This window comes from Anomalospiza imberbis, chromosome Z (assembly GCF_031753505.1).
Source record: "Anomalospiza imberbis isolate Cuckoo-Finch-1a 21T00152 chromosome Z, ASM3175350v1, whole genome shotgun sequence".
NCBI classification, from domain to species: Eukaryota; Metazoa; Chordata; class Aves; order Passeriformes; family Viduidae; genus Anomalospiza; species Anomalospiza imberbis.
In genome coordinates this window covers 65,508,791-65,535,375 of record NC_089721.1, presented here as the reverse complement: position 1 = coordinate 65,535,375, position 26,585 = coordinate 65,508,791, and the positions used below count along the sequence as shown (strand labels likewise).

The 26,585-nt window shown below is 41.5% G+C and overlaps 1 protein-coding gene across 4 annotated transcripts in view; it reads left to right on the top strand.

Moving 5' to 3' along the window:
• The window catches only part of IQGAP2 (IQ motif containing GTPase activating protein 2), a 124,502-nt gene that overhangs the window by 5,165 nt on the left and 92,752 nt on the right, over positions 1 to 26,585 (top strand). For all 4 annotated transcript variants that reach the window (XM_068176399.1, XM_068176397.1, XM_068176398.1 and 1 more), the window contains exon 2: positions 16,444 to 16,543. In XM_068176399.1, the coding sequence (XP_068032500.1) occupies positions 16,444 to 16,543 (100 nt within the window). The remainder of the gene's footprint in view (positions 1 to 16,443; positions 16,544 to 26,585) is intronic.

Genomic DNA, 26,585 nt, shown 5'->3' with positions numbered 1-26,585 from the left:
CACTTGGGTTCACCTTCAGAAAACAGCAATGTTCCCTCTAGAGTGGTGCCAGTTGGGCTTTGAAGAGCTTTGCTGAACATATACTGCCTTATTTTCACTGCTGGCAGGAGAAGTGGGCTGCTGAGTAGCTGACACAAGGATGGGGTTGTGCTGGAGATCAACATGTTGCCCTGGCACTGCTCCAGTTGAGTTTTGCCAGTTGCTGTGATGCAGAACAAGAGTGCCTTAGCTTGTGGTGGTGAGGGACTGGTGGGCCAGGCAGTGCCTGCAGTGTTTTCTCTGGTGGCCAACAGCCATGGTAAAGTGGCAGGAGAGGGAGGGAATGGAGTACTAAACCAGATGGTTGTCCTATAAACTCTGCACAGTGAAACACTTAGCTTCCAAATACCTTTTGAAATGTGTAAGCAAATAAACAGCCATTAAGAACCTGTGCTGGTGGCTGATTTCAGTGCTGAAATTACTGTTTTGCTCAGATGAATATGCACTAGCAAGAAATACTTATCCAGAGGGATTATGTCAATTCTTTATCACTTATTGCCCAAGCTGAGGTTGTCAAGATAGAAGTTCTTCCTGAATCAGATTCAGGGAGCACTTCAGAGCTCTGACTCACAGCAGCTGGCAAACTGCTGTCAGCCCATAAAGACTTTCTGCCTCCAGGTGTGGTCCTGTCCTCTCTGCCAGTCAGGCTCCAAAGCTGTTAGAAACTACTGTCCTCATCTGAGATGCTTATCTTGGTCTTCATGTATACGGTTGGCTTCTGATAAAGTGAGTGATGAAGGATGTGGTCTCTGCAGTCCTCTCTTGTGGACTCTGACCTGATTCTTTGAAAGTGCAGTAAAAGCTTTTGTGGCATCTAGCAAGGTATTTAAAGCAACTCTTACCAGGCTTCAAAGTGTGTAGAGGAATTTGTAGTCATGCATGCTATCAATTCTCTACTGCCTGTTCCTCCTGAAATGAATAATAACCTCCTGCATTTGTGCTTGATTTATGAAACTGCTCCATAAACTGATTATATTTGTGGGATTGGATTCTCCTCTTCTGGGAGGAGAACACAAATTAATCCAGAGGCAGCTGGAATGGGAAATGCCAAACTCTGTACAGAAGTGTGCTTCATTAAGGCAACTGCTTTTCCACAGGGTTGTAGGGTTTAACTATAGGCCAGTAAATGTTTCACTTGCGTTTTAAGGGTGTTGTTTCAAAGATGTTTTGAGGAATCATAGCTGAGTACTGGGGCTACCTTTGCCTAATACTCTGGCTGAAGTATTAGAAACAAGGTAAAAAAAACCTTGAGCTAATCAAGGACACAATATTTTTAACAGTAGACCCTGTGTCTAGGGTCAACATCATTGATAAGATATTGTTTTTAATTGGTGTTATTTGCACTGGAATCCCCTCGCCTTCTTTGCTGCAGACTGCTGCAGCTGGTGAGGTTTCAGCAGCATGAACTTGTCTTCAGCTGCTCTGTCATGCTGATGAAGACAACTTCACCTCTTGCCAGCATGCATATCCAATCTGTCAGGAAGCTAATCTCTCCTAGCAGAGCTGATTTGCACTCTTGGATTTGCAGTCATCTCTGGTCTGTGCAGGGGGTGACTGCAAGTCTCACAGCTTCACTTGCTGGCCAAGGCGGGGGGACTTTTTGGCTGGGTGGGACTGCGGCAGACAGAGTTTAGAGGTGTTAAAACTGCTCTGGAACCGCACCCTGAAACTGTGGTTTTTGAGTGTGCTTTCAGTCAACTCAACTGGTGGAAGAAGTGACCTTGACTCCTCCTGTGGAATTTTTTTTGGCTGGGTTAGGTCCCCAGTCTGGTTTGCATCATGAGCCTGCAGGCAGGTCTTTCAGCATGATGGAGTAGCTTCAGTAGAGATGAGCACCAGCACCTGGAAGAATGGCAGATGAAGTTAAAGTGGTGCTACTGTTGCACGCAGAGATCTGGAAAGTGTGCCTGCAGTGGGGCAGGAAAACATGCAAGCGGAACTCAAAGGTGGGCTCGGGCACACAGGAAGGAGTGTCACATGCATCGCCCTCGTGTCCCCAGCTGCCTCTGCTGTGGTGGTGCTGCTGACGGGCTTGTGCCCTGCCCTCCTGAAACGGCTGGGGCTGCTTTCAGCTCTCTGTTGCCCAGGGAGTTTTGAACTGCAGAAATATTTTTGAGGCAATCTTGTCTTCAGTGCTGTAATTTCACAAATTCATGTCAGTAAAGGCATGGCAGTGTTTGCCAGGCAATGCTACAGTGCTAAGAAAATTTGGAGAAACTGAGTTCTAGACTACCCAACCAAGAAAGAAAAATGAAAGCTTTTTGTATGCGAAGTGAAATTCAAGATGCTTTTTCAACCTCTTTTTTGTAGCTGATAAAATTAGTCTTGATTTGAGGGGCCTCAAAACTGTGGGGATGAGATGTAACTTGTGGTATGTGCTGCTTATTTCTGTGATTTTTAGTTTTTTTCAAGACCAACAGATTTACTCAAGCTACAACTGATCGGATGGTCTCTGTTCAGTGGTAAACAGTTTTAAAATTTCATGTCTTTTCAATAAGTGTAGCAGAATAAATATCAGCATGAGTAGGTTGTGGTGTAACTGAAAAGGAACATGAAAGAGGGTAGAGCAGGGATTATGTTTAGAGAAATCTGGGGCAAAGCTTTAACCAAGGAAAAATGTCAGCTGTTTTAAAATGAGGCATACAGTAAACATGATTTTACTACATCTGAGCTAAGAAGTTGTTTTGAATACTGCTTTTCAGGCCACAGCAGAGCACAGATTTCTACACTGTGATTTAGTGGACAATGGGAGAAGAAGCAGCCTTGGCTTGGCATTCAAAGCTGCATGGCAGCTGATTATTGAAGGCAGATAGACAACTGACCTTCAAGGACTAGATGTGACTGCCTGCTAATTATATCATCTCTGACTATGGTAGTGATATTTAACAAATGGGCTAGAACAATCCAGAAAATGCAGAGCTTTTTATCACTTGTAAAAACAGCCCCTTGTGCTCCAACTTGTATCTTCACACAGAAAATTAAAAGTAAGACCACATGGTTTTGCTGAAGATTACACAGATATGAGCTGTCCTAGAACAAAATGAATCAACTTTCTTAGTACTGTGGTTAGTAACAGGCAAAACAAGGGCTGTTGTTTCCCATAACACTGAACCATGGCAATAACACTTAGTATTTCCTCTTTTTTGAGGGGGAGTGGGGGTGAGGGAAGAGGGGTGGTGGGGAGGTTTGTTTTGTTGTATTGTTGCCACACTTAAACAAAATTAAGTAGCTTCATAAATATTTGCAGAAGTTTCTGATAAAAATAGAGGTGGATTTCTTTAATGTTCATCTGTATGCTTTTTCCTGAAACTGTGTCAGGAAGGTGTTGACTGGTAGGCTACTTCTGTCCAGGCTGCAAATGCTGGCCATTGACAGGCCTGGATTCCCCAAAAGGACAAAGAAATGAGCAGTTAAGAATTTTGGGTTCCTACAGCAGTAGTAGAATTTGTCTCCAGTAGCTTCTCAGGCACATTTCAGATGCAAACTGACATGTGATCAAGTTTTTTAATATAATTTCTTCAAGTCATAGATGATAGACTTTCTTGAAAATTGACCATTTGTGTGAAAACAGTTACAAATTAGGTAGAAGGTATTTCATGTGTGCTCACACTTAACAGCCTTTAATGGGGAGGACAGGAAGAGGAGGAATACTTGTGATGAACAAGGCTTGTTGTGACAGTGGGTCTATACAGAAATAGTTACCACACAGAATAGGAATGGTAGAAACTCACCTGGGTAAGGTACTGCTGAGGAAATATATTTTTACACTGCTCCACTCCCTCTAGCAGCAGTAAATGCCTCATTTTAAGGAAGCTGTCCATAGAATGTGAGTTGGAAACCAGGGAAAAACTTGGAAGAACTGTTACAAGCTGAGCAAAAGTCTTGATTTTTGTGAAGAAGTGTTTCAAGAAAGGAAACAAACTGCAGCTATACAAAAGATTATAACATTCTGTGCCCAGCCGTTATGCATGGCAGGAGGGCCCAAATTTCTTTTTTGGGTAGAGACTTCAAAAATAGCAAATACATGACTTTGTTTGGTCTTATGTATGTTGCTTGTACTGCTGTTGCCATAAGAGTGACTGAATGCTGGTTATGCTTCCTTTGTTTTGGTGGTCTTAATATTGCTGTTTCAAGCAAAATACTTGGTTTGGGGTGTTTACATAATGCTTCTGATATGCTCCTGATATTTTTTATGCAGTTGAAATTTAGCATTGTCACTGTGATATTCTCATTAGAGGAAATGTGCTCAAGGTAACGAGGAGGCTGTCTTGAGGCCAGTACTTGCTCTGTTAACACAAATACAACTTTGGGTTATAAGGTAGACATAAGCAAATAATTTGAAAAATTAAGTTATTCAAGATGCTATGGACCAAGATTCTCTCTGGTTACAGGAAATTTAGTAGAAAAAATACTAATACTTAAAAACTTGAGTGTATGGTTTAGGTAAAAATTTATCTTTTGGGTGCAGCTGTCAAAGACTTGGCCTGGAAATGAAAGTACTTGGTTTATTGATAAGTTACGAGCAACATCTAGCTCACTCTGTATCTGATTTTGCAATGATATATGCAATGGTGGATGTGTAAAACAGCTTTGAGTTTCAGTAAATATGTACTGGATGTACTGACTTAAAAGGTCAAGATTTGTCTGTTCTTTCCAAACCTTGCTGAAAGGTTTGCTATTCAAGGCTCAAACAATTTGTGATTTTGTTCTCACCTATGGTTCTAACTCCTGATGATGAAGGAAAAAATAATTCCTATTACTGGGTATGTATGTGAATGAGAAATAAGGGTCAGAGTTGTCCAGAAGCCCTGTGGGCAAGTGTCCTACAAGCAATGCCTGCCTGCCTGTGCAGTGTGCTCCTGAAGTGACCTACCAGGGAGTACTGGGAGGAGGTTACCCTGGAGCCAGCAGTATCAGCTCCGGTACTTTAGCAAACACTTGCTTATTGCATAGTGAAGGCAGCCAAGCAGGCCTCAAGTGATAACTGAGGTCATTGCTGGCCTGGCACTGCCCCTGAACTGAGTACCTGCACAGGCACACTGCATTTGCCTTCTTCCTGCAAGAATTTATCATCTCACTGTGAAGCAGGAACAAAGAAGGTACATCTCCATCTTCTGTGCCTTTCTGCCTCTATGGACCAGCACAGTCAACAAAGCCAAGAGGTTTTGGAATGAGATTCTAACTTGTGAGCCTGATGTTCTGCCTCCACCCTTTATTTTGTGGCTCCTGCTTGTGCTGGGCCGTATCGGTTGTAGAAACAGCTACTGAATGCACAGCAGTTTTGGGACGTGTTCAACAAGCAGCTCAGCTGTCTTCCCTGGGGAGCCAGGAGTGCTGGAGAGAGGACAGGAATTGCCATGGCTCTGTTCTTCTCTGCCTCTGGGTGCCCAAAGGTCCTGCTCATCACCTAAACTTACCATATCTATATATAATTATTATGCAAAATACAGCATTTCTTTATGTTCTTGTGAATTTGAAGTAATTTTTGTATTTAAACCGTTCAATCTCATTGTCTGGGTTTGTAGCCGCAAACTGAATTTTCATTTCTATTAACCTGAATGTGTAAGTTTTTTTCTCCCCACTAAGATTAAACAAAACAAACCAAAAAACAACAACAAAAAAAACCACCAACCAAAATGCAGAAAAAACAAAACAAAAAAAAATCATTGTGCCTTTAAGCCAAAGATTTTTGAATTACAAACTTTGAAGATATTGTGACTGTAATAATTATATAGGAATTAAAACCCAGGCAGGCAGAGGCTGAAGTGCTCTTGCAGTTTAATCTCATGGTATATGCTTATATTTGTATCTTGAAGGAAAAATGTGCTGCAACATTTCAGGTGTTTTCTGGAGCTCCTTTCAGAATGTGGAAGAAGTGAACAGATGGTTTATTCAGACCTTGGTAGAAGGACCCTGCAAAAGACTCACTGTGAAAGAACCAGATGATGAATTGTCAAAAGAAGAATAAAGACCAGATGTCAAGGCTGAGGGTTTCTCCACTGCAGTCTTTCTTACGGTGATTTCCAGTTTACTCAGTGATTAAGTGGTGCTCCTTCTCTATGGCTTTTCCTAGACAGGTGTTTCAGTCCTCTGGAGTCTCATGGCTCAGATCAAGACTCCTAAAAGTCTGCAGTATGAGTTAGTGACCCAGACGCAGCTTTCTGTGCAGATTCTCTTTTATTCCAGAATTCTTGCCTGCCATCCTTTTCTGCTCCTTAAGCAATACATTGCCACATTTCTTTCAGTTGGTTACTGTACTGAGAGTTTGGTGATAGGAAGCTTTTTGGTTTCAACTGTCCAATGATCTGAATATTGAATCCATTTGGTAGCTCTTTCCTCCCAAACTTCTTTCAGGAGGTCTGAGTTGTTCAACCCTTCCCCTGTCTTTCACTTCCCCTGTCCCTGTTCTTGTCTTCCTCTTTTCTTGCATTCAAGTGTAGCCTTCCCTAACCAGCTCCTGAGTAGTGGAGGAATGGTACAAGTGTATTTATGAATCACCGTTCTGGCCTCAGTTGTAATGCAGATGGGTTTTTTTGTGTTTTCAAGACTGAAACAGAAAGTGAACAAGGTATTGACTTAGCCAGAAAACCTGTGCAGTATTTGCAGGACATTATCTTAATTAGCTGCTGTTTAAATTACTATCTTTTGAATTTCTACCAAGTAGTAACAACAGATGCAGAAAACCTTTTTTTTATGCTCTTTGTTTCAAGTAGCTCGCCTTTGGTGAAACATCAGTAGCTCTTGTCAGGCATTCCTACCTTCCTCAGGTAGGGTCTCTCTTTGCCACAGTAAGCCTGGTGCTTTATTCTGGCCCTGTGTGTTGGCTGAGGTGTCTTAAACAACACAATTAGTGTGATCTTACTGTTGCTAGGTCAGAGGTTGAGGTTTTGCTGTGCAAACAGCTAAGAGGTGTGCCACAGAGGTGTGGGTAGCAATGTGTGTGAACACACAATGGACAGACAAGCCTGAATTTGGATTTCCCACTGCCACTCCAGTGAGTTCTGTCTGTGCCCTGCCCTTCCTACTGATGGTCTCCAGCCCCACTTTCCTGTTCTTCCACTCCACTTCTGCAGTGTCTTTCTGCTCTGCCACCAATGTTGATGGGTGTGGTTGTGGCCTCAGGCAGTGGTGTGATGTGATTACACACAGTGAAAGTTGCCTTTGAGGTTCTGCAGAAGGCTGCATGCACAGTCACCTTTCCTGATAACTTGTTGAAATTCTTGATTCCAACTGCTTGCATAGGGATGAATGCCTTTTGGATTAGTTGGGTTTTTTTTTGGCATCGTCATCACAGTATTTTAGTGATCACAAGTCCTTTTATGTAGGTGTGTGTATACATTTGACTTACTGATACATGTGCAATTCTCTTCAGAGAAAAATTAAATATAAACTGCCAAATACTAGAAATAAATTTGATGGCACTTTTAGGCAAAAGACTTGCATCTGTCTTCTGACTAAATCTAATTACAGGGTTCATACTGAGGTACATTATAGACACTAGCATTTTTCTGTCTTTCATAGTTGCATAGTGCATAATCTTGCCTGGCAAGATTAAACTGTCTTTCTCATTATTTTGTTTACAGTCTGCTTGTGTTAAGTTGAATTGAGGTCACAGTAGGTGAAATGTAAGGAAATGGAATCTATATGGTAAAATTTTGGCTCTTTTACTTAGGATTTTTATGTATATTACTAATAAAAAGCAGACAGGTTAAAGTAATTCCAGTGAAATGAGCAAAGCAAAAGTTAAGTGTGTCAAAATACATAGAATTCAAATTACAAGTTATTTATTTAAGAAAACAGCAAATGGATAAAGGTGGTAAAGGAACCATTGACTCTTTATTTGTTTTCTTATTAACTAATATCTGGAGAAGGAAAGCTTCTGAAAGCTGCCTTGAAGTTTGGCCATGCTGATACATTTGGACTAAGCATGTGGAGATAGTATGGCCTGTGAGTGAAAGAAATAGCTTGTAATTGGTGTTCACTGCCTCCTCAGGGTCCATCAGTGTGAGTGCTTCTTCAGACTTGTGACTTTTTTGGGAACCTAGACTGGGAGTTTATTAGTAATTAGTGAGTATGAGTAAAAGAGTGTTTAAAAAAAAGTGAGTGAAGAGAGCTAAGGTCAATTGTCTAAGTTGACCTAAAAGTTCAAGGTCATAGAAAAGAGCTAGAGTTTTAATGGTGTTTTGTGAGCACCTCAATCCTGGGAAAACCTGTTGTGTCTTGAACTGACCAGCTAGCAAAGCATGCAAAGATAAACAGTTACAATTTTATTAAGCAATTACACCAAGTATGCTGTAGACAGTGAGACCAGCAGTTAAATGTTGGTGGAAGTGGTTGAGCAACAAGCTGATACATTGCATTCCATTTTTATAATCGTAGATGGCACCACTTGCAGCTAAATTAAAATAGCTGGGTTTTCATCTGCTTCCTTCAATTCCATTACTATATCTCCTTGTTGTTCCAAAAAGACTGAACAATTTTAATGAAGTCAAGATAAAATGCAACTTTTTTTTTTCTGCACGGGGTTAAATTACTGTACTAGGAAAGAGATGTCCATGCTCTAGTATCAAACAGTAAGGTAATGTCAGAACCACTTAGTGTCTTTTAATATTTACCTCTACTGAAGTCTCATGTGATGATACTGTAGAAAGCTGGAGGTTTGAAAGCACAGTACAGGATGTGTATACCTGTAAGCAGAAAACTGAATGTTAAACTTTCTGGCAGCACATGTAGTCACTTGCTCAACGCCAAAGCCAGCTTTTGTCTGTGGTTAAATAAGACTTTTTCTAAACTTTGTGGGGATTGAAGTATCTTGAGACATGTCTGAGGAGTCCTGCAGACTTGCCAGTGTCTGGCTGAAATTAAGTGGTTTTGACATTTGGGTTCAGGAGCATGGAATGCGGTTGCTGTTGCATCACTGTCCTCTTGTATGATAGTCCCAAGGTCCATGTATTGCAATAGCACTCAGTATCTGTAAATGGGTGTGGCTGGCCTTGTGGTAGCAGATACATGTGACTGAAATAAGACCTTTATCAAGGAAATGGGAGGAAGAGGAGGACTTGGGAAAGTAAATGCACAGGAGTGAGGGTCTCTGGGAAAGCTCAGGGGAAAGACTGGTTTAGCAAATATTTTTAATTTTATATCAGGATGTCTTTTACTGGATGTCTGTGTTCAACACTCCCATGCTTATGGTGTGTTTGCTTTCCCTGTTTGTGCAGTGTCTGGCAGTTAGATGTAGTCCAGAACAGTGGCCCTGGAGATCCTGTTGACACACAGTTTTTAAGAGTGGATAATATCTATCTGCTGGCCAGAAGATGCATTTATATTTTTGTTTGAAAATACAAGCCTGCGTGCTTTAACAATGAAAAAACTAGATTAGGGGAGATATAGCCATTTTTAAGAGAGAGAGTAGTTCAATGTTGGAAACATTTGAAAAGTTAAATATTGAAGACCCCCACTCTTTAATTAAAGTGTATTAGTCTACTCTCTCATGTGAATCTGCCCTCCAAGTTCACAGGCGCTGTAGGTTTTTTAGTGCTTGCAGTGTCTGCCTTTGTCTAGAGACTTTCCTTTGAGCAAATTTCAGGGAATGAACTGAATGCCCCTAACTGGAGACACAGAAAAATGTTCAGGCCATCTGGTCTTATTGCTGTGAGACACATGCTAGTTGCTTGCAATTGTACTTTTTGACAGAAGAAGTCTATAGAAAGCTGTTTTCATCAGAGCCTTAAATTTTTCATCCAAAGATAAACAACTTCCAGCATAACAACAGACCTGTAGGTACAAAATACCTTAATAATAGAAAACCTGTAATAGGTGTTTGGTGCTGTAAAGCCATTTTTTCTTAGTAGCCTGTTGAATTATCTCTGTTCACATTGTTAGAGTTGACACACTTTCTTCTGCATATTTAATAAATAATTACATTGAATACCTGCAAGTTGATATGGGAGTGGAGGCTCGGTGGGAACTCTATCTGCTCGTAGCTTTGAGAATTGGTTTTTTTTTGATATCTGTACATGTATCTTTCCCCTGAATTTTGCAGCTTCCTGGCAGTGCTCTGAGCTCCTGTCCTGTTGCAATAAGGATGGCTTGGGGAGCAGTGAGCCTGCCTTAGAGCATTGCCAGCTCAACCTGCTCCATGTACGGGGTTTGGCTGGTGCAGCACATGAACTGCCAAACTAGGAGCAACCATGGAGTTGAATTGGCCAAGGCAGGTGCTCATGGGGTGCTAGGTATCTGAGAGTAGTAGTTCCATAAATTTTATTAGGAATAAAAAGAAGGCGCAAAAGATGAATTTATTGGCCTCTTTCAAACTAGGACAAGATAGTTATATATTCTCTCATTACATAAGGTTTTAAGTCACTGTGACCATCTAAAATGCAACTAGCTTCTTCTTGAAGCTACTGCACTGAATTGTGATGACAAATGCCTAAGGTCCTCACACTACAGAGAGAAAAAATTGGGATGCTGCCTAGAGCCTGTTGTACTGGGCTCAGCTATCACTGGGACTGGCTATGGCCAGCAGCAAACTGTCAGTCAGATGTTTTTGTGCAAGAAAGGCTCCCTGGCTTTTGTTTTCATTATAGAATGTCTCTGTTGAGTACTTTTGACTGTAGGAATACTGGATAAGGGGCTATGAGCTTGGGAGAAGGAGGCAGTAAGATGTAAGGGGGGCATATACAGAATTTGCAGAACTTCTTGCCAGTGGACTGAAACACTGCCTGGCCTTGCTTACTGTGTGGCTCAGAAAGCAGACAGCTGAGACTGTGAAATGTGCTTTAACTAATGTTTATTTCAAACACTCTCATGAAAAACTTGTATCCCAGCATTTTATATTTATGCCTGTATCTTTTTTTTCCCCCACCCCAACCCTGACTTTACAAATTTTATTCTATCACTGTAAGAGGATTTTGTTCTCTCCAAAGTCTGTTATGTCTTGTTCATTGAGATTCCCTGTTGTGGTGCCAAAAGAGCTCTCCTCCTTATTGCTCATGTCTTGCTTTCCATGGGAAAAAGTCTCTGGTAGCAGGAAACTGAGGGAGTTTGGCCCTGGGAAATAAAAGCCTCTGTTCCTGTCTTTGCCTTCAGTGTAGGAAGTCCTTTGATATGTCTGTGGCAAATGCCTTATTAAAGGATTTGCTTGCTAGGAGTAGCCACGTGCTGTTCTTGAATGGTTGCAGTTAGTCATATGTATGAGAGAAAATGAATGACCAGGAAGCCATAAGTGCTGTTGTAGGTTTTGCAGGGTTTTTTCCCAGCTTCAGTTTTTCCAAGGTAAGAAAAACTCTTTGGTAAATGGCTATACCTGAATTACTTAAGGATTATGCCTCAAAAAGTGTTCCATAAATTTGTATTTAGAAATTGTAACAAATATTACTTTTCCTTGCATGCTCTTTTGTTACATATTATTTTAACTTTAGCACCCTTTAAAAGTACAATCCATGGATCTGTGGACTAATTTGCAAACTGTTGCAAGTTATACCTGTGAAACATCTCTCAGTTACTGTAAATTCAAACATAAACTATTGTGATCAGCAGGTCAAGGGAGGTGATTATAGCAGCTCCACTCCAGCCACATAATAGCCCATCTGGAGTATGGCATCCAGCTCTGGGGCCCCAACATAAGGATGCTGATCTTTTAAAGCAGGTCCAGAAGAGGAGGCCACAAAATTGATCAGAAGGTTGAAACATCTGTCCTATGAAGAAAGATTGAGAAAATTGGGGTTGTTCTGACTGGAAAAGAGAAGGTTCTGGGAGATCTTATTGTGGCCTACAAGAAAGATGGAGAGACACTTTTTATAAGGGTATGTAGTGATAGGACAAATGGAAATGGTTTCAGCCTGAAAGAGGATAGATTTAGATTAGCCATTAAGAAAGTTCTCTAAGGGTGGTGAAGTACTGAAACAGTGATTAGATTTACAGTAAACTCAGTATCAAATGTAAATTATCTCTTTGATCTTGGGACCTCCAAAATACTTGTCATAGTTGTAATATGAGAATGAACTCTGAACTGGATGACATTTAGAAAGACAGTATTTATTTTTAAAATTCCTGTGTAAAGTGACCACATCTCTGTGAACCTGAAGTTTTGATTCTCTTTCTGGATTCTGTTAGTAAGGTCATGGCTCCAGTGGCCTTTGTGCACCTGGGCTGATTGCTAGTTTCAGTAATAATATTGTATCTTGAAACATGGTGGCTCTATTTCTGAAAACTTGCTCAAGTCCAGAAATTTGTAATGTTTTCATGTTGTCTGTTATTGCTGAGTCTATCTTAGTAAATCCTGCAGGTACCATGTTGGCACAAGTCCAAGTGCCTTGGACTGAGTTTTCAGCTCTGTGGTCAGCAACTGGCATAGCTCCAAGAATTTGCCAACAATTGGAGTGGCTATCTTGGATCAGGGCACATCAGAAAGATTTGCAATTCCCAACCAGACCCAAAACATCAGTTAGTCCTAGATACTGCCTACACAGGGCAATTTTAGGAGAGGAGGATCCATCTAAGTATAATGTGTCAGCTGATGGAAGATGACCAAGTCTTCAATTTAGGAAACTCCTTGGTAAGCACTTACTTTTGTGCTAAATATGTAGAATATACATATGTAGGAAGCTTCCAGTAGAATGTTCCTTTATTTCTGTTGAATCAGTTGTGGGAAGAATTGGAAAGTTGGTGTGCTGTACTGAGTACCAGAATAAATCTCCCATGTGTGGCAATTTAAGCTTTAGTACTGCTTACTGCTCCATGTGTTTCATACACACTCTTTGTTTAGTGTTTTTTTTTATGAAGAAGTGTCTATGAATGAATTTAGCACATGTTTTATGTCTACTGACTCTTGGCTAACAGGGTGTCAACATCTAAAATGAATTGGAATAGCTTTAAGGCTAGCATTTTTATTAGTTCTTGTTGGTTGTCCAGATGCACTCCTAACATTCCCTCTTTAAGGGAATTAATCTGAATTTGAAGTTAAGTCACATAATTAATGAATTTAATCATAAGATGTTGTTTAGATGACTTTTTTCCCCTCTGTATAGCTTTCATGTGGAGTGTGCCTTGTTCTATGGTATTTGGATCTTCTCAGCTGGAAGATTTTGTGTCAGGATCCTGCTTGGTAGAGATCATCAGGTGAAGCCCAACCCTGATTACTCTGCCACATAACACCCTTTATTGCAGCACTCTCTTCTGTTGTGAGCTAAGCATTATCAAAAAGGTACTGATATAGAAATATGTTTATTCTTTCATCAATCTTCCTAGTCTTCTGACTAATACTTGCTCTGCTAAGCAGAAAGACTGAGCTTTCTGTCTCCAAACCAAACTTGTTTATGTGTTGAACTTGGTGTGGCTGGCTTGATGGATGCTCTCAGGATGTTTGAAGAAAGATATGCACAGGGCTCTAGTCAAAGACTGAAGCCCTTGCCAAAATATATTATTATAGACTAGACTTTAAGAACCCAAGTCTTCAAAGTAATTGCCTCTGCAGCTCAGTCCTGAGGCCACCTGCAAGTTGTCATTTGTTTCTAAATTGTGTCTGCAACCACTCTTGATGTGATAGCACTGTTGCTTTGATGCCAGTATATGCTGGAGGGTAAGTGTGTAATCAAACTTATTGGAAGCTGGTGTTGTAAGAGACTCCTCCCAGGATTAGCACTGTAGGTGTTGGCATTCCCTGTGCTCTGTCTTTTCAGTGCTCGGATATCCAGCCCAGAAACTTTAGCTGCTTTGACCCCGACAGAAAAGAAGTCTGATTTCCAACTTGTGAGCTGCTGATACCCCCTCTAGAAAGGAGCTGGGTTTTCCACTTCCCAGTGTGTACAAGTTACTTGCTTTTGAATCTTGCCCTTACCTCTCAATGCAGTGTTTGTGAAGCAGGAGAATTATTACAATTCCACAATATCTGTTGGTGCCTTCATCCACTCTCTGAATCAATCTTTGCAAATAATTTTCATGAGGGATTTGAGTCTGGCCAGGGCTGCTTGATCTAGGATACCTTTGTTGGGGATGGGAGGCACCCATGGATGTGCAGATCCAGGACTAAATTGCAAAGCGTTAGTGTTATTCAGGTTAATTCCTAGACTGATACTTATTAAACGGGTCATGTGGTTTTCCTTCACCTGTATTCAGACAAGCTGTCTTTTTTCTGATTTGCTTATGGCTGTGTTGAGTTGTCTTTGGAGGGCAGGAGTAAAAAAACTGTTTATCCAGTTATGAGGAACAGGGCATGGGAATTGTTATGGGGGATGAAGGCTTAGCCTGGTATTGGCTGTCCCACCCTAGCTGACAGGACCATAGCCAAGTAGGACAATCAGCTGGGCTCTTCTGACAGCACTTGTCTCCACTTACCACCACTCATAGCTGGGAGAGCTTTTGAAAAGGGGTCCTTGATCACAGTGAACGATACATCATGTTTTCATTGTGCTCGACAGTATTTTTGCCTTGCTCTGGGAGGTCAGGAGCCCTCTGCAGCAGAGGAGCTATGTCATGGAGTCAGAGCAGCCTGTCTGGTTGTGCTGATGGTGGTGAGGGCAAGAACAGTATTAGAGCAGCCTCCATGGCCAGGCATAGTGTTTTGCCATCTACGCCCCATGTTTGCCTCCAAACGAATGTTTTGGTTCATGGCAAGTGATATCCTGATCACAGTATCTGAGAACTCATTTTAGAGTGAGTCATGCTTATTGGAGCTACCAGACTTAAAAGAAACTCTGAGCAAGACATGTATTTGTTTGATTGGTGTATGAAACATCTGGGTAATTAGGAAGAGCAATCTCAAAAGCAAAGGAAGATGAGAGATATCATCTCCCATGTGATCCTTAAAACTTAAACTACAAAGCTTGAAGCAGCTATACAAGACCTTAACAAATGTATGGTAGCATCAGTCCAAAATGTGGGTGCGTAGTGTAATTTCTTTTGTGTCCTCAGTAAATGCATGTGACATCATTTCTCTGGCTCTTTTTTTGTGGGTTTTTTTTTTTTTTGAGGTACAGATTTCAAGGTATGCAAGTACTTGCAAAACCCAGAGTCCTGCTATTTTAAATGCCTGTTATTTGAGTTGCCTGTATCCATTGCCTGAAAGTGTTTATCCCCTACTTGAAGCAATTTTCAGGGAAAAGCTGAGAACTTGCTCCTGGAATGCACAAGTCTGTGTTGGAATGAAACTAACAAAGCACATGGCATTTCAGGAGGAGCAGGGGCTGTGTTTCCTTATGGAGGATGTGTCATGATATTCTCAGCTAACTGGCTGGTGCGATGCCACAGAAAGCAGCTAGTCTAGCCCTGCATTTGTGTTCCCTCCTTGTGCCTGCACCATGGTGCCTGCAAGTATGCAGTGGCTCAAATCAGGGAGCCAGTCATTCCAGAAACAGGTCTCTCTAGCAAGATCTGCCCCTTGTTCTGGTTCACTGATGCAGCTGCTGGGTTGCCAGCTATGGCATGAGAAGTGATGTGAGCATGTGACTGAAAACATGAAAGAATGTAGGACTACATTTTTCACAGAATGATCAAGGTTGGAAGATGCCTTCAAGATGACGTAGTCCAACATTCAGCTTAGTACAAATAGGGTGTCATTTTGGTAACTAATATATACTGAAGGCTGTTTACAAAAGTCTCACTGCTGTGGCTGAAATTCATCTAGAAGTCAGCACAACAGTATGCTCCTTCAGACTCACTGCTAGAAGCATTTGGAAGAATTGGAGACCTGTTCACAGAGGCCCCCTCTGTACTCTACAAGTAGAGAAAGACAAGTCACTGGGTAGTAGCTGTAAATAATTGGGATTATTTGCAGATGGAGATGTGCACAGACATCCTTAAGAGGCTGGGAGAGTGTTTTTATGGGAGGTGATGAGGTTGCAGCAGTAAGTAGGAGAAACCACAGTAGGTTCCTTTGATTACAAACGTTGTCACCTCCATCAGTGGGAGGCAGCTCAGCATGTTGCAGTCTCACAGGTTCCTGAAGTGGCAGCCAATTCCCATGTTTGTCCTTGAGATACCTTTGCAGTGTTTTGTCTTTGTTGTTGAGGATCTGCTTAGCATGGGGCTGCTCCACCTGCTTCTTGCCTTGAGCTTCCTCATGAGTCTTTACACTGTTCTGAGGAAATGTAAGCTGAAGCTCTGCTGGCTCCCAGCCTCAGCACCCCATGTTTGAGTGCTCCATCCTGCCCCCAAACCAGGCAATGACCTCAGAGCAATACATGCTTGGTCTTGAAGAAGTGAAACTTGGGGAATTCTCTGTAGAAAGAACAGAATTCCCTTGATGACCTAGACATCTTTGTGCACCATACTATAAAAGACCTCTTTTAAAGAGAAGTGATAACTATTTTTATTTCCCTTCTTCAGCAAATCACTCAGGTTCTAAGTAAAATTGCTCTAAAAATCACCTGGGCTCATGTATAACTTCATATGGGTTTCTGTTTGCAGCTATTGTGGATGATGAAAGGCTTTCTGCAGAGGAAATGGATGAGAGGAGGCGTCAGAATATTGCTTATGAGTATCTGTGTCACTTAGAAGCAGCAAAAAGGTGAGTAAATGAAAGCACACTTATTTCTGGCCTTTAAATGAGGACATTCAGGCCTGTTGTGTTCTTGAGCATCTTAATTTTTGATTGAACATCTTGAATTACTTGGATTGACTGAATGTTGGAGTATCATAGCACTCAGCATGAGAAACTAATGCCCAGTATGAAAAGTCTGATTCAAAGAAAGATTTAGAAATAATCAAGGCAACATCCTGAAACTGATTGTGGTGTCCATTTTCATCCAAAGTAGGGGCTAGATACTAAAACACAAGGCTGTAGTTTTGTGAGAAGCTGAGTCAGGCTTATGTGACTAACTGGGGGAAGTATTTTTCTCCTGGCTCTGTGGCTGTGCTCCTTTCCTGGTGCTTGTTCTTGTGGAGTGACTCAGATTGCTAAGATGGCAGAAAATCACCTGGGCTCTCACAGTTTTAATGATTGATATCATCTCAGTGTTACAGTGGTAAGTGCAGGCAGGGCAATAAGATAAGATGGACTCTGGACCAGTTCCTACTGGTCAGCAGTACTCATCTCTTGAAGCAACAGCGATGAAACACTGATTTGACAGTGCACAGAGTTTTGATCCCCTTTGTGCAAATGTAGTGTGCTATGTTCACTTCATTCTCAAAACAAATATTCAACAACATTTTCATAATTAGAGAGCAGGGAAACAGAGTACAATATCCTTGTGCTTTTGAAGTATATTCAAGTGCTGCGAATATTATATATGTAAAAGCCTATTTTATATTCTGTCTGATCAGACTTTTTCAAATATGCTTCTTATACTCACGTTATTGTTATTGGCACCACTGGTAGTGTCTTGCTTCTGCTCTGTGTTTTTTGATTATGATGTTTTTACTTATAAACTGTATTTGGATGACTTTCTTGTGAATTTCTATTGAGAAAAGAAAACTTGAACTGTGATTAGTAGTGCAAGCTGTGAAACCTTAGTGTGAAGATGAAGCATAACATCTTTGCTATGGTTTAAACCAGTCTATTTTAGTCAACAATCTACTGTGAAATTGTGCTCTGGGCCATAAATACACAGAGTTTCCCTCTCAATAGCTGCCAATGGTTTTGTCCTAGGGGCATTGTTAAAAAAATCAGCCATTCTTACTTCCTCTCCACTACATTGTTCCATTTGGTGTAGCAAATATTGTCGCCTCTGCTCTCGCTTCCTCTTTCTCCTGCAGTGGTTCTTTGTTCAGGTATTTAAGATGGCAAGTGTCATCCTTCTGCCAGGGAGGACTGACCTGCTCCACATGCTCCTGCTGCCCCCATTGTGCAGTTGCAAGAGATTGCCCTCAGTCAGATGAGTCAGCTTGCTATGCTGGCTATATAAAGGGAATTCCTAGCTCTTTTGCTGAGTTAGTTTTCTGTGGTTTAGTGAGCTGACTGGTCTGATCAGGGGGTCAGAGGAGAATCTGAGCAGGCAAGAGGAAGATGATGGGGTGCAGATGCACACTGAAGAGAGGGAGAGACCAGGTTTCACTTGTGGAGGTGTTAGATCAGGTCCACCATATCAGCTAACCTCAGTGAGTCGAGGTTTGATTTCACTCAAGGTTTCTCCTTGGTATGTTGCAGCTCACCTATCTGCTGTCTTACGGCATCTACTCTCCAAATTCAACCTTTTCTCTTCTGCTGCTATTATGACTACTTTTTCTTCCTGGCTGTCTTCAACCTTCCCCTTTCCCAGGGCTACTTGTCACTTTGAAATTGAGTCCTCTAGCTAATTTGAAGCAGCTCCCTTGATATTTCACAAGGAGATGTGAAATTATTTTTACAATTAATGACTTAAAATAGCATCTGGTATGAGTAACCTCCTCCCCTTCATGGTATTTATTTTCATAGAGATTCTTGTCACTAGCAGTTCTCTAAGTGAAGCATTCTTTTAGCTCTACAGTCCATGATGGGACTTCATATCCAGGACAATTGCTTCCAGGGTTGTTAGGTACCTGGAAGCTTTTCTGGATCTCTGTTTGGAAAATCAGTATCTACTAGTACTGTTCAATGGTTATTACTTCATAAGGTGGGGATGCAGTGTAAGGAGCGTTGTACTTCCCTTACTAAGGGATTGGGCTGTCATGGATGGAGCTGATGTGGCAGCACGATGCTGCTGGATGTCCTCCTCTGCCTCAGTGCGCTGGTCCCAGGGCTCATTAGGAAGGAAGGGGTGACCACACAGGGTGTGGTGGAGGCCCTGGGAGTGCTTTTGGGTAGACAGAGCTGCTGTGAGAAAAGAGTGTGAGGGGAATCTTCTCCCTTCACAGAGAACCATTGAGGTTATTTTGTTGTACCATGAGACATTGCCCCAAGACACTCTTACTACTGTGAAAACAACCCAGCAACAAACAGCTACAAAAAGCTTGCAGAAACAAGTAGAGATGCCCGTGTCTCATGGCTGTGTAGCCTCTAGCCCTGCTCTTCCAGGAGGTGACTAATGTTGTCCAGGGAAGCTGAGCTAGTGCCAGGCCCAGGCTTGGATGTCAAAGGTGCATGACCATGCTTTTCCCAGCACCAGTCTGGAGAAATGGGAAACATGAGAAAGTTCTGTGTCGCTTCTCCCTGTGTGGTTATTCACTCTGTGTGCTTGATTAGGGATGAAAGTTGTTGATATGCAGTCCTTGTCTGTACCTGCGTGATTATAGCATTTTCACTGTCACTACAGAGCCTGAACAAAACTGGGGACTCTGAAAGCAAGATAGGGAGCCACAGGGTGACAATTCAAATGAGACCAGCTAGAGAGGCTTGAGTGTAGGCTTCTTCCACAACACATGGTGGGTCCTGCCCTTCAGCTGCAATGGTAGAGTGCTTTCACAGGAAACATTGCCAAGTGACAAGACATCTGCAACTTTTGCTGCTGCTGGATGGAGGGGGTCCCAGTTGGGTGCTCCCCAGCTCTGCAGCAGCACGCATGGGATGTGCAGGCCCTCTTCCCCTGCTGCATACTTGTGGCAGTGGGTCTGAGTCAGAGCAGGCAGGATGGTGCCTTCAGCCCCAGGTGCAGCGGCTGGTTGTGAAACCACCCAGAGCTCTGCCTGCTGCCTGCTTGCTCACAGCAGTACCCTCTTGGGTGACTCTGGGGAGTGGGAACTGCCTTTATGGCATATTTAATCTTTGTCATGAGTGCTTGGAGAGGACTTTTTAATATTCGTAACGCTGCTGTGGATATCAATGACAATAAATAGACTGAATGAGTAAGTCAAGGTGAGTTTTTCCAATTGGTAGCTGCTGAAATGACAGCAAATACTATTTTAGATCATCAACTGTGTGCAAAAACAATGTGCTTTGATGCATACTGGAGAGTAATAAATACTGAAATAAACAATAAATAGTAAAAGATCAGGCAGAACATGACCGGGACTATGTCAGGAGGCATATTTTGCTTCTCACCATATTTGTAATGAAAACAGTATTGTGTAGCAGCTCTACATTTTAAAATTCCAGAATTAATTAAACAGATGAAGAATGTGTGCTTTCAGCTGTTTTTCAGATCACTGTTTGCATATTTAATTACAGTAGCCCAGCTTTAATAAAAACTTGGCTAAAGGTTCAGCATGAAAGAAGAATCCTGTCGTTGGTAGCTGATGCTTCTGCAAATACCTTCTGAGCCAGCCACACTATCTGTTACACATATACAACATAGGAAATTGGTTTTTAAATACAATGAGCAGGGTTGTAATATCTGCAGAGGTCAGTAAAGTTTGATAGGGTGTTATATTTGATATTGAGGAAAGAATCTTTTTTTTTTTTTTTTAGATTGCTGGGGCCCTTTCTTCCTGAGATTGCACATCTGATAAAATGAGGTTTTGGTTGCTGGTATATATAGTTTGATTTATTACTTTTACCTTTAAGCAAAGTCTCTTGCATACTAAACAAAAAACCAAAAAAAAATTGATAGCATCCCCCATTTCCTTGAACTTCTGAGAAGAAAAAAATCAAGAATATACAATTAGGAGTAGGGATTTTCGCACTTCAAGAAAGCAGCCATGGATGCCACTAATAGAAGCCCTCCAGATGTTACCCTGACATCCAGTATAATTTGGAAAATTATACTAGTAAATAGCAAAGGTCTAAGGAGGGCATAAACAGCTGTATCACAAGCTCTCAGGTCTTGAATTATGTGAATTTCAACAGGTGCATGCCCACATTTTTCCCAGCCCTAATCTGGCAAAAGTAATATTGACCACAGCATCCTCCTTTCCAAAGGAAATACGCAGCACACCAAATTCTGGCTTGGGTTTGGTTTTTGCTGTTGCTTGTCTCTGCTGATGTGTAATTACTGCAATGTAAAGATAATACAGATTTGAAGGATTTAAATTGTGATTGAAGCTTTGGCATATAAAACAAATCAAATTTTCAGTGGATGTGTTGTGGCTGGCTAGGCTTATAAATCATCCATAGTAGATACTGTTTCTCTTGTTTTTTTTTTTTTTAGAAATTATACCTTCTTATGATAAGATTGAATTTGAACCATGGAACTTCTCATTTTACTAGCCTTGACTCTCCCTGCATGAAATGGAATATACTTTGCTTCATAAAGGATATTCTGCAATTTCATAAACAGAGCTGCCAGAACATTTTTTTCTTGCTCAGCTGTTCAGTAAGGCAGTAACTTGTATAAAACAATGAAGTTTTAGCTTCAATGTTAGGACAATAAAGATAGAGTAAAAGAAAACTATCCAGGAAATTTCTTTTTGAGAAGTCTTTTTTTAATGTTGAATAAGTAAATTCTCATTCTTCTTCAACTTCTTTTCAATAGAAAAACAAATTAACCTGTTTTGTTTCCAAAACCTGCCTCTTTCATAATGTTGATTTTTGTTCATTGGTTTGCACTAGTTGTAGTATTGCTTGATGATATGATAGTTGTGAACCACTGAACAAAAATGTACCTACAGTTTAATGTACTTAAAAGGTGAAGCCCTGAAGTGCTTCCTTGGCTTTTGTTAAAGCCAGAAGTTTTGCAGTACCATAGCACAACAGAAAGCTCAAGCTGCCAGGAATGTGGGACCGTGGAGGGTGGCTAAGGGGGTCACTGTTTCTGGGGAAGGCACCAGAGTCCTATAAGGACTTGGTGTACTACAGGTGAAGTCTGCCAGGTTTCATGTTGCTGTTTCTTCAGGAATAAAATTGTGGCAACCATTCAGCCCTGGCAGGTCATCAGTGAATTAATATTACTCAAATACTTTCAGACTACAGGAAGTATTTAAAGACCTGTGCACTTAGTAAATATAAAATATTGTAATCTAGCTGTAAAAGTACCTCATTTTAGGCAGAAAATATTAAAATATTTCTTAGTAACATGTTTCATATGGGTTTGTCAGAAAAATCTTTTGGGATTGGTAGATAATTTACAACTACTAGTGCTGTAAATTATGAACTTTGTCTCCCCACCTATACCTGCCAAATAAAGTACTAGTGAGTGTGGCTGGCAGCACCTCTGTAAAGGTCAAATGTTTGAAATTAGGATGTGTCATGAGGTGAAATTCCCTGAAGAAACCTCTTAGCTGTGTTATACCTATTGTTGAAGTATCTTGGTTCACACAGAAGTACTGGTCAACAAGTATACTTGCTGTTTCACGTCTTGATCCTCAGCATACTTACCTAGACTGCCAGGTAGAACAGCATTTTGTTTTGGAGAGTTATACAGTTATGCAGATAAGCCAGAATTTTAGTATGCAAGTGTGATGTCAGTGGTATCAATCAATCCAATAATTGCTTGGATAGTGATATTTGCATAGGAGAAGTCTCGATGGTGAGTTCTAAAGGCAAGAGAAACCTTCTGTGCTAGTTTCTGTACAGGACACACTGACCTGCTTACTGGCATGTTGAGGTAACATGTAATGGGTCATTGCTCAGTGTGTATACTTGTGGAATAATGATGCTGAGTAATGATGGATGGTGACCTTTGTTTTTGTAGACTAAACCATATGGCACTTGTCCTGTAGCATGCACTGGAGCTAACAGTATAGTTGCTTCAGAGCCAGTTAGTTCTCTTTCTCAAAGTTTTCCACCTTTCTTTTAGGCACTGCTGTCTGGTAAAAGGAATTGTAGTTTGTTGTTTTTTTGTGGTTTTTTTTAATGGAAGACTGACAAATTTGAAGCTAGCTCATGCTCTGCTGCCCATGTATTGATGTTTGTAGGCTAAGTTTCACCAAGAGAGCGCACAGCATTTTCATTTCTCCTTCACTTTCTCCTCTACATCTTGGATTATCTGTGGTGCAACTAGAAAGCTTCTTTGACTTTATACTCCACTCAGAAGTCTACCCGATTGTCAGGTCAAAGCAGTGGCTTCATTTTGCGCCCTGGGTAGCTCCTAGTTAATATTAAGTATGACCTGAGGAGGCCTCACCAAGGTATCAGTAGTGGCTGAGTTGTTACATTACCATGGGGAGCACATGGAGTAGGGATACTGGCAGGGTTGCTTGTACATCACCAACTCAAAACTACATATCTGAAAGGCTGCTTGGGCTGAGATGTGTAGAGAGGAACAGAGTTGTGTGGATTAGAGACAGCAGAGGTATTGGAGTTAGCACCTTGCTTAAGAGAGTCATATGAAGCTTCTGTTGGAAAGGATCTGTGACAATACCCATGGGAAGGAAGGACATCTTTTGCTTAGTGTTGAAGGGCTTAAGTGTTGCTCTTGACCTTTGGTTAAGTCCTTCTGCACTGTTTCATATTTACCTGAGAGCAGCCAAGGTCTTGGCTGCTCTGTGTGTTAATGATGGAATAAGTGACAGCATGTGTGCCTGTGCTTGTGTGCCTTGCCTATGCCACCTGCACTGGACTGCGGGCTATGATGGCTGCATGCCATGCTGCTGGAGCCGCTGACCAGAGTGGTGCATTCTCCCTGGCACATATCCTGTTGGACTGTATCCCTAATGTAGCACTCAAAATGCATTGTCATCATTTGCCTATTTGCCTTGGACCAGAGGAGGAGATTACCTGGACTGAAGGAATTTGCTTCTTAACAGCCCCTTTGCAGGAGTGTACTTTTCACATGTTGAGATCCTTCTTTCTCAGCTTAGCGTGTCCTGGAGAGCTGTTGATCTTTGGAAGAAGTGTTTATTTAGGCTCCAGCAGAAAGTGTTGTGGAGAGGTATGAATAGCAATTCATAGATCAGAAGAGATGGGTAAGTAGCTGTATGTGGCAACCTTTACAGTGCTTCCTTGTACTGACCACTGGTGCTAGGGAGTTGCTCACAGGTGTGTATGGGATATTACTGGATACAAGAAATGACTTTTCACAAGAAACATGCCGATAGAGCAGGAGGCTTTTCCTATTACTTAATGAATGCTAGAAATCCACATCTCTATGACTTAGCTACTGTTTTGAGACTGAAAGTCCTAAAATTGGTCCAATGAATGTTTAGATTTGCAAAAAAAACAGTGTGCTGCTGTACCCCGAGCTCTGGATGGGAAAAGCAGCTCAAGGACTGGAGGGATCAGTGCTCACTGAATGTGCAGGCATGGCATTGCACCCAGCTTTTGCCTTCTAGGTACTGCAAACTAACACTTTATAGAATAAAGCAGTTTCTGAGGGATGTAGTCTGGATTCCTTTGAAAATCACTTCTGTTGCAAATGTCTCAACCATTCACTGTCCAGAGAAGGAGCACTCTGGCAGTTTGTATCTCATATTTAAGAATGGAGTAATGCTGGAAACTGCTTTGGCTGTGGACATTGCTGGCCACAGACCATGCGAATCCTGTGTTAGTAGATAGAACTGTTGCACAACCAGTGTTCCCCATCACGAGATGAGTGGCGTTCCTCTGCAAGGGGTGTGGTTGCTTGTTAAAGCAATATTTGGTCAGATTTACAACTGGGCTGGTTGGGTTATGTGCCTGTGTGGCTCAGCTGTGTGCACTGTATGGTGCTTTTGATTGCTGTTGGTCTCAATGATTCATATGCTTTAATAAAGATGACTTTGTATTCACCTGTATTTAAATTCAAGGGTCTCTTAAGAGGTAGAGTATAGTAGTGTCCCAGAGGAGAAAAGAGTCTATATGGACTTTGTAGGAGCTTGGACATTTGTCAGAGCACTTCTTGATGTTCTGGAAGCACTGTCATTTGAGGCTGATAATGTGACAGCCTCCCATAATTGCTTTTGCTATTTTTGTTGCTAGATTTAGATAGGCATGTGCAAACCTCTGTGTGTGGCTATGTAAACCCCTCAGATTCTTTCCAACTCACTCAAATTAGGGAGAGCTGTGAAAATGGCTCTGTTCATTGTTTCCGTTTTCCAGCTTTCCATGTTTCTTTGAATTACTTATGCACTTTCTGTAACACACAGGAAGACAGGGTAATCTCTTCAATCCCAGATTTAACACCAAAAGGGAGAAAAATTCTTTAAGCCAAACCATCCCCTGGAAAATTTAAGTGATTGTTTTTCAACTGAGTTGTGGAACTGACATGCATTCTTGAATTAGTACAACTTAAAGTAATTCAGTTGAATGTTTTCTTTAAAACACAAGGAAAAAAATCTTGTCAATATTTTTATTTTGCAGTTTCAAATCATGTGAGCTTGTTGGTGTCTCATATGAAGTGGTTGGTGCTATTAGATATCAATTCACAAACAGATGAAAGACAAAAGACCAACTGTGGAGTTACCTGTTCTGTGAAAAGAGAAGGGGTAGCCCAAATACTCCTGTAATCTGGTGCATGTGTTCAGAATTAGCCTTGTGTTAGGCACAAAAAAGAGGTGAGATAGTGGTTGTCTGTTTCAGCAGTGGCAGCAGGACATGGCCTCAAACATTTAATGTACTCCACTGTTTCTACTGTACACTAGCACCACTCCTGACAGCTAAGGCCTGAAATTGGTTTCAGAAGCAGAGACTGAGCTGTGAATGGGTTTTGAGCCTGACAAATTTGAGTCTGGGGGAAGGTCATTAACAAATCCTCTCAAGTGAATGGAAAGGGCTGCTCTTGAGCTTGAGGTGCTGGGAGGTACACTTCATACAGCTTCTAGTGTCTATAAATGCTAGGCAGGTTCTGGCTTGGAAGAAGACACCTCCACGATCTGCAAGTGTAGCAGCTCTACTAGCTTAAAGGGGAGAGCATCTTACAGGGCTTTTTTTATCATTTTAATTGAATTGGTAAGTTTTAACAAGTGAGTTGTACTGCGGCATTGAGTGCAGGTTTATTCTGGTAGGATGATGGCTAATGGCATGTATAATTTTCCAGCTCTCCAGAGGATGAACAGCTTGACTGTCCTGGGATGAGAGTCCATGGATTGGCAGTTGTGAAGATGTGTAATTCTTGCAAGGCAGGAGTACACTGCTCACTTTGCAGGACAGCAAACATGAGAAACTGTATTCTCATCCTGGCTTTTATTGCTCCCACATGGGCTATTGGTGATGTATTCACCTCACGAGAGAAGTGATAAATCTAGTCTGACAACTCAAGCCCTCTGTCATATAGCATCTTAAATGTTCTTAAAACTTGTTTGCCATCAAAGCAGGTGGATGCATTTTAAAATTTGATGCCATAAGAGTGTTAGAGGAACTCTTTTAATGGATGAAATTGACTTAAACTCAATTCTTTTCATTACACCTGTCATTCTGTTCTCTAAGTCTGCTTATTGTAGGTCCAAAGGCAGAATTTGTCCACTGAGACAATAAAAAACCACAGTGATTCCTGCAGGCATGCATATCCCACTGCACAGAAATTGCCCTGCAATTGTGTTGTAGCTATGCTCAGGTCACTCATGTGTTTTGTTTGACAGTGGATAGAATACAAGAAGCTGTGGGAGCAAAGAAAGACAGGGAAGTGGCTCACTGGAAATGTGCAAAAGCCCCAGATAGGAGGCTTAGCATGGGAGGAATTTGTGGCGGGCCATTGCATGCAGGTTACGGACCTGGCTGCTGTTCCTGGGATGTGAGGCTGGGTGGGGTTATGGAGGATGCTGCTGCATGCCAGTCACGTTTGCCAATAGGGCAGCCTGTCATTGGCCTTGGAGAAAGGTTCAAGGCATCAATTGCATCATAAGTTAAACTCTGAGGAAGGACTATCTTTAAAGCTTGGCTGTCAAACAGGCTGCTCTAAAATGGG